At 35.8% G+C, this 8,091-nt stretch overlaps 1 protein-coding gene across 2 annotated transcripts; it reads right to left on the reverse strand.

Annotated features, from left to right (window-relative positions):
• Positions 1 to 2,076: 2,076 nt before the first annotated feature.
• On the reverse strand, positions 2,077 to 7,141 carry LOC147870102 (ATP-dependent caseinolytic (Clp) protease/crotonase family protein). Of its 2 annotated transcripts, XM_087336973.1 has the most exons (15): positions 7,005 to 7,141; positions 6,624 to 6,707; positions 6,424 to 6,492; positions 6,001 to 6,064; positions 5,825 to 5,901; positions 5,626 to 5,709; positions 4,864 to 4,948; positions 4,460 to 4,545; positions 4,251 to 4,372; positions 4,023 to 4,083; positions 3,046 to 3,144; positions 2,829 to 2,930; positions 2,626 to 2,667; positions 2,419 to 2,531; positions 2,077 to 2,297 (listed from the first exon to the last, which is right to left on the reverse strand). In XM_087336973.1, the coding sequence occupies exons 1-15, from the start codon at positions 7,029 to 7,031 to the stop codon at positions 2,270 to 2,272; spliced, it is 1,143 nt and encodes a 380-aa protein (XP_087193099.1). In that variant the 5' UTR covers positions 7,032 to 7,141; the 3' UTR covers positions 2,077 to 2,269. The 2 variants fall into 2 exon arrangements, with proteins under 2 accessions (XP_087193099.1, XP_087193108.1); XM_087336982.1 differs by lacking the exons at positions 6,624 to 6,707; positions 7,005 to 7,141 and having other exon boundaries at positions 6,001 to 6,074; positions 6,424 to 6,489.
• Positions 7,142 to 8,091: the final 950 nt, after the last annotated feature.

Below are 8,091 nucleotides of genomic sequence, written 5' to 3' on the forward strand. Positions count from 1 at the left end.
AACATGTTCTTGGGTGCTCGATTTTCCTAGCAAGTTGTCATGCATGAAATGTTAAAAAATTGTGGGAGACACAACAAATCTTTAGGTAATATAGAGCATGCTTGTTATCCTTTCGAGACTTGGTTCTCTTGTATAAATATTTCCGAGAACATCACCTCACTGAATGAGGGCATCTTTTTCTCGAAAGAGAGTTCCCAATTGTATTGATGTAAACCAATATTGGTCTTCTATTCTCATTTTGCACCGAAGTTCTTTGTAGTTCCTCAACCAATACTCTTTTTTCAAAGATTGAGTCTTCGTTCAAACTAAAAGAGAAAGTCTACCTTTGAACCCATACCACATCAAATATGATCAAGGGAATTATTTTATCTACTCCTTATCCTCATTGTGTAGATGATTTTCATATCAATTCTAATTGAGGGCACTCTCTCAAGGTTTGTTTCTTGTTGGAGAGTGATCTATTATGAGTGAACTTGTAACTACGTTACTATGACTTTATTCAAGCTATAGTAGGCCCATATATATCGGCAAAGGAACATGTGCCGTTACACTCAATTTAATTGACAAACAAGGCATAGCTAAGGAAGAAGTTCTAACATCAGAATAGGTAGAACATTTATTTGAGTATCAATTGATTCAAGAAGGTTGTTTGACCACATTTTATGGCTAGATAAAAGTGTGTAACCTACATAAGAAATGGAGCAATAGAGAAAGTTGTGGCCATTCACGTGGGTGAGGTGTTCCAGAATAAGCTTGAAGCATAAAAAATGTTAATCAATCAACCGTGTAATCTAGGAGTATACTTTAGGTTGAATGTTTGTTAATGTTCAATATCAAGTTAAATCTATTGTTTTCCTCATTGTGGATTATGCTACCATGTTGTCAACCTTTACCCAATCATGTAGGTTGAGTTAAAACATTAGCCATTTGGGCAACCTTTTGATGGTCTCAAAGCTTTGTGACCACAAACCATCATGTATAGGAATAACATTCCTTCATCTCTTGTACAATCTTATTTACTCTATAATGTGTATAACTTGAGGTTTAGATTATTCATCTCACAACTATCTCTACTATGACTAGAATTGAGAGGTCACCAACACACCTATATTACCCATGCGGTTTTCACTCTCTGAGTTGCCACTTTATTACAATGCAAGTGTTGAGATATCAAGCTCAACTAGGTTTAGTCATTTGGTCAACCATGTAACTTAGTAATTACATAACTAGAATCTAGTTAGAAGTTTTCACTATAAAGCCTTAAAAAGGATTCTGAACTTGAATGGGATACATTCTAGATCCTCCACTACCAAATTCATTTAATATAGGACTTATATTCTTGTACCTATATTCTCCACCCTTGCACATGAGATCTATATATACCTCGTTGTGGGTATTTTTGTAACTTTATGCTTATAAATATAAAAAAGTCTTTAAGCTAGACTTGTGTCAATCATCCCCCATTGTGGCGTTCATAAGTGTATCTCTCTCTCTCTCTCTCTCTCTCTCTCTCTCTCTCTCTCTCTCTCTCACACACACACACACACACACACTCACTCACATATCACATAGTCTTCTATTGCTTAATCACATACGTGATTAACTACTCACATAATTAGATAATAATTAACCCTTAGTTAATTACCTAATTATTAACAATAAGTGAAAGAACATTGTTCGTTAAAACCTTATTCTGTTAATTCATGATGCTTGTGTAGTGTTGTGACACCATTTCAAGTTGAAAAGAAAATACACCCATGCCTCTTAAGTTCGTGGTAGCTTAGTCAAGATGATTGTTTTTGTCATTATTCTTTTTATTACATTGCTAAAATTTCATTGGAGTATAGTTTGAAATTAAAGGCATTATATTTTCATAATTCATACCATAGTCAAACTTTTATTCATGAGAAAATTATGTAAGTTGACATTAAAGAACATATTTTCATAATTTGTGTGATGTTTACTTATGAGAGAATGATGTAAGATTTCGTCTTCATGGTATGGTGAAAGAGGTAAGAGGAATGAATGTATTGCGAAAAAAGTTTGCATTTAAATACATGAGTCAAAAAAGCCTCTCAAATCTTGTAAAAATTAACAGAAGCTATTGCTGCCATCAATCATTTAGTCCATGAATAACTTGTGATGCTGATATAAAATCTTTGGGTTTCAACTTCCACGTTATACTCATTATACTGATGGTCAACACAGAAACTTCAGATTTTGATTCCCATGTTATTAGACTCCAACAGTGGCACAATGCATAATATTGCTAAACTCGTTCATATTTTCCTCCCCATCTAGATAACACAAGGGGAAAATAAGTTGTAAGCAGCATTTCTTTCATTCTGTTATGAGTTTCAATCGTAAAGAGGCAACAGAGTAAAGGTAAGGAAATGTGAGGCCATGTAGTTGGTTTACCTTGGTATATTTTCTCCATCAGGAAGTTGAAGCTCTTCTAAAGGATTCTCAAAACTTTTAAAAACAGGGTCAAGCTTCTCTTCCGTGACATCTATGAAGGATACAGGATCCCACTAACGATATAGAAAACCCAAAAATATTAAAATATTATTTATTAACAAGTAGTTGCCCATGTGAATGTAAAAAATATTGATTAGAGAATCAAACCTTTGGAGCATTGTCTTTCTCAATTACAACAGCACGTATGCCCTGCATCCAAATTCAAGGTTCCTCCCTCAAAAAACAAAGCTAATTGAATATGGTTATGTGCTATATACCTCTTATAAAAATTAATAGTTGTTTAGAGACCAAGGGTTCGAGGGATAGAAATATATCTGTAAATATATGTATATTAGAGAGTTGAAGCATACCTCATACAGATCATTTGAAGCTAAACAGCCTAGTGCATTCATCGTAAGTCTGTATTCTTTGCGCACAGCATCAGCAAAAGATTGAGTTCTTCCCTCTCGAGCCTGAAGGCATGCAGAAAAATATGAGGTACTTAGTAACAATCGCAGGAAATAGGAAGAAAGAAAACAAAGCATTCTCAGCATTTTATTGAGTTCGAGAAGAGAGTGAGATCATTACAGATCGAAAGGTCATCTTAACACCAATTGGTGAAGACCTTTTCAGAACTTTGATCGACTCTTTTATCCATTCCGCGTCAGACTTCAAGCTCTCTGCAATCTGTTTGGCATCCAACGACACTCCATGACTATCAACCAACCCTAGGCATTTTATAAACAATCCTTGGCACTTCAAAATATTTTTTCCATGCATCAAAAACAGGAAAAAAAATTCAATAAACAACAATGGAAACTATTTTTCACGTTGCTTTAACTCTCCCACAAGACTGTTAATTATAACATAGTACTAGCCCCTCCCTTTTCCACTCTCAAAACTTTCAATTCGTTACAGTATAATCAGGAAATTAAAAGTTAATGTCAACACTTTCATGGACACGCATCACATGAATTTGTAAGAGAATATGAGAAGATGGAAAGTGGTGTTCATGTAGCAAAGAATGTAGAGAGAAAATGCATGATAGACAAATAAAGATATGGTGTCCACCAGCGTGATCACAAAGTAGATTTTAGATGGAGATCTGGACGACTAAAAGCTTTTCCAAAAAAGTGCTACTAGTATGTTTATACTCGACTCAAGATTCCTCCCTCGATCATCGTGTAATAGGTGGTTTGGTGGGTAGGTAAGTGTTTCCTAATATTTGGCAGATAGGTACATAAGTGCCACTACCTATGAACTCAGTTCATCCCACTGCCATAGTAGTAACGAGGAAATAGTATAAAACAGCTTCTCAGAGGCAGAGCCCCTGAGGGGAGCGCAATGCCCCAGACCCACAAATATGGTAGGGATTAGCTCACAACTATCTACAGCTGCACCAATCTCATTGGCATTCAAGCCACGATGCACCGATAGCTTCTCCTCATATGGAGGCCATTCAAAGTGCAATACATCATGTTATGTTAGCTAGTTACTAGAGGTTATCAATGAGTATATTCTAACAGCATTCACATCAGTCAAAATGTGTAAAAGCAAATACTCACAAGGGCCTCAAGAATGTCTTCTACACTGCCCTTTGAGAAGATGCCATTCAAAGTATCCAGGCTGTAACACCAACAAAGTATACCCAAGTGAGAATATGTCTTTCGCTTGGTATCAAAATCATTTGCCTCAGTAGTATTCATATTGATTAACATGAATATATAGTTTACCAATGAGTAGAACAAAGATCATCAAATGCCTAGATAACACAATAGTTTGAAGGACCATACTTGTGAAGCGCACTCTTTTCTCCGATCTTGGCAGTTGACGCAAACTTGGCAATCACTTCTGAAATACTAGACTCATCTGAGGTGTTGATATTTACAAGTGATTCTTCAAGTTCTTGTAGTTTCTAGATCAATGACCATGGTGTCATAGTTATTGAAAGGAAAAACGCATGGAATCAACGGTTCACTTCATATAATGAGCATTATGATACCTCGGAATGGACAAAGTGAGTTGCAAGGCCACAAGAGATCATATCTGCTCCATCAATGCGTGCACCCGTTATTGCCAAATAATCACCTAAAATGGAATACAAACTAAAATTAACCAATACTACACCAAGGCTGGCAAAAAAGAGGATTTCTCGTTGTGTATACATACACACAAACATAAATACATAAATACAGTTATAAGACCAGAATTCTTAAGCTTACAGGTTAAATAAAGTAAAAGTGTCAGAGAGAATGAAAGATGCATGATAATAAATAAATAAATAGAGAACCAAAGTCAACAACTACAAAAATATGTTGAGTGCATATCTATACAACATGATAAGTTCATCTCAAGGAGCACAAATATTATGCATAGCATGAAGTAGAGTCTCTTTCATCAACTTACCAACATAACCCGGCAAATGCGAAAGAAAGAATGAGGCACCGACATCTGTATGAAATCCTATGGCAGCCTCTGGCATTGAAAAGACCTGATGGAAAATTTATGATATAGTTTGATGGTCACTAATTTATGGCAATAATCTGCTTTTTCATCATCCAAATGGCCCAAAAATGCCAGTTGATTCCATTTAATAGAAATGTTTGATCACAAAGTTTGCATAGGCTAAACTAGGAAACATTGAAGAAACATCAATGACAGGGTCTCATGTAGCATTAACAGTTTGAAGAACTTTGAAATTAGAAATAAAATCAGTTAAAAGACAGAGAGCATGACATAAACCAAATAGGTTGTAGTAGTTTCATACACAACTGGAATCCTGGTGTCACGTTAAACTTGTGAAAGTTTTTAAGTTTCAGGATTTCTTGATCCTGAGGTTACAAGCCAGTTTGGATCATTTCTACCCTAGTTAACTCCATTAAGGTATGTGATTCCCAAACTAATTATCAGTCTTTAATCGATTCCATTAATGCACAACACCAGCTCTGGTCACAAATATACAGAGGAAATCAGAGAAGTAAACCATCAACTTTCAAGCATTTTGATGATTACTCTAACCAACATGAACCTTTACGATGCCATCATCAATCAATAATCAAATAAAAAAGTAAAAGAAAATAACCAACAAACATTCCCTTTTACCATTATAGTCTATCTACCTAAACCTTACACATGTGTCTATAGAGCGTATATAAACAAATTACTCACAGTTTTCTCTGTAACAACTCTAAATCGACAAGGTATACTCAATCCCGCACCTCCACCCATGACAAGCCCATTTAGCAACGCCACCTATGGAAATGTTAAGAAAAGAAAAATGGGCAGAGAAAGAAAAACCAATATAAATAGCCTAAAAAGAATCGCTGACCATGAATATTAATGACCCAAGTTAAAGAAAGATCATTACCACTGGCTTCTTATATGAGTGAAGATGAAAATCCAGCCAATATTTTTTGTAAACCACTTCTCGGCACATTCCATCATCTAGAAAGTTTACAGTAAATAAATAAGTATATATATTTATATATCAAGCATATTGTTTTTTATTGAAATTTCTACTAAAGATAGCACCAAACATCACACCTTCTCTTCCATGTTTATAGAACATACGGAGGTCACCTCCAGCACAAAATGCTCGTCCAGTACCCTGTTGATTGCTTCATTAAGACCCATCATTATACTACCTGATTGATTGCTATACACAAATACTTAAAGAATTCAACAATTAAACCATCCCACATTGAGAGACCTATTATGGCTTTCGTTCCAATGATGCACCAAAATGTGCATGTTTACGCTAATAATGGATTGATATATGAGAATTCTTAAAGAATTAAACAATTAGATATAAACTTCATATCGCTTTCCTTTCAATGGTGCATCAAACCTCACGTTTATCATTTAAAGCCAGATGATATACTATACTTATTTGCCCCACTATCCTAATCCTGGAGTATTTTTGAAAGTTCAACATTAACAATGAGCATGTTGATATAACTTAAATACCTTCAAGATTATCAGCTTCACATCATCATCCGCCTCCCACTTCTCATAAACCTCAATCAACCTTCTCACCTAAAAACACATGAAACTGACTATTTGAAGTTTGAACTAATCCACATCATTTTTTAGTGTACAATTACATGAGTGGAATATATGCCTTCAACAAAAAGAAGGTATATTTAACATATATTCTTTATACATACCATAGGAAGGGTGATGCAATTGAGCTTGTGAGGCCTGTTTAAAGTTAAGATTCTGGTTCCATTCCTCTCTTCTTCGATGAGACCCTGGTGTGGCCGATCCAGCTCATCAGTCAATAAGAAACATTATAGATAGCAAAACCTATATAGAAATCCAAATTGCTGCTGCCGAACTACCTAAACCAAACCCATACAGATATACACTTTCTTTGGTGAAACATAGGTATTTTTACATATACATACACGTTCATAAGGCATACATACACACGCACACGTTCGAGACAGACGTACATCAGTGTCTATAAATGTATATGTCGATATGAATGTACATAATATCCCGATTAATTCCTAAATGGAGTGAACGGAAGAAGGGGGGGAGCGTACCACTTCCACCAGGTAATCAGACGACATTGCAGCAACCGTCCGAATGTCTGTGTGTGTGTGTTAGAGAGAGATGTAGTGTTGTGTGAGAATGGCAATAATTGTTCTGTTCGGGGCCTTTTTATCCAATGGAGGGGACGAGAGAGAGAGAGAGAGAAAGAGAGGGAGAGGGAGAGGGTAGAGCGCGTGTATTGTAATAATTACCCGCCCGTGGGAGGAAGAAAGAAGATCACGAGATTTCTTCTTCTGCTTCTTCTTCTTCTTTTGCTGCTTCTCCGCGAGTCATTCATTTAACACACAACACACATACATACATACTCTGTTTTGGAGAGTGTCTACGTTTTCTTACTCTGTTTTGGATAAATCCATACTCTGTTTCTTACTCTGTTTTGGATAAATACTGAAATCTTGTCCTCCTTCCTCCTTTTTCTTCATGGAAAATGTAGGTTCTTCATGACCATAGACTGCCATCCAAGTTCCTTGTTTAGTTGATATTGCACTTTAGGAATACGTATATGCAATGTTTCAGCAAGCAGCTTATTCTTTCGTGTGACACCTCCTATGTCCATAGCTCTAACTTCGACATCCCGAGTTCATTTGCTAACCATGAAAAGTGTTTTGATGCTTGGAAGGATGTGACGAGATAAAGAATTGGACCATTTTACAACAACAATACATTGATCAATGTAATCGATGGAAATGATATGATATGCGCATAGAAATATAAACGAAGTGTTAGTCGTCTTCTAGCTCTTCTAGTTGAGGAAGCGAAATGTAGGCCTTTGCATGGGTACCACGGGAAGCATGTTTTTAGTCTGATTTCCTTTGAGATGTGTGAAGTAAAAATATAATTTTGGACAAAGAGTTCTATTTCTTTTCGATATGATTCAGGGTGACCAACCTTCGACAACTTTGGTAGCTTATTGTATTGAGAAGGTTGGGGTAAATTTTGGAAAAATAAACGTATGATCAGCATGTGACATATTATAGATCAATGGTAGCCAATATATATGTTGACTTCTTGCAAAGGTATACTAATGTAGTGTGACATCCTTTGTCATGTAAAGAGGTTTAATTTTTTATGCAAAGG

Source organism: Azolla caroliniana, unplaced genomic scaffold, assembly GCF_043228905.1.
Source record: "Azolla caroliniana isolate FFs.n. ecotype wild unplaced genomic scaffold, voAzoCaro1.0.p SCAF_1, whole genome shotgun sequence".
Classification (NCBI taxonomy): domain Eukaryota; kingdom Viridiplantae; phylum Streptophyta; class Polypodiopsida; order Salviniales; family Salviniaceae; genus Azolla; species Azolla caroliniana.

Excerpts from the sequence above, each read along its gene's own strand:
- LOC147870102 (XM_087336973.1), bottom strand. The coding sequence starts at position 7,031 with ATGTCGTCTGATTACCTGGTGGAAGTG. Across the intron at positions 3,145-4,022 it reads AAGACATTCTTGAGGCCCTT|ATTGCAGAGAGCTTGAAGTC; the intron begins GTGAGTATTTGC and ends GATGCCAAACAG. Across the intron at positions 2,532-2,625 it reads AGAAAGACAATGCTCCAAAG|TGGGATCCTGTATCCTTCAT; the intron begins GTTTGATTCTCT and ends CTATATCGTTAG.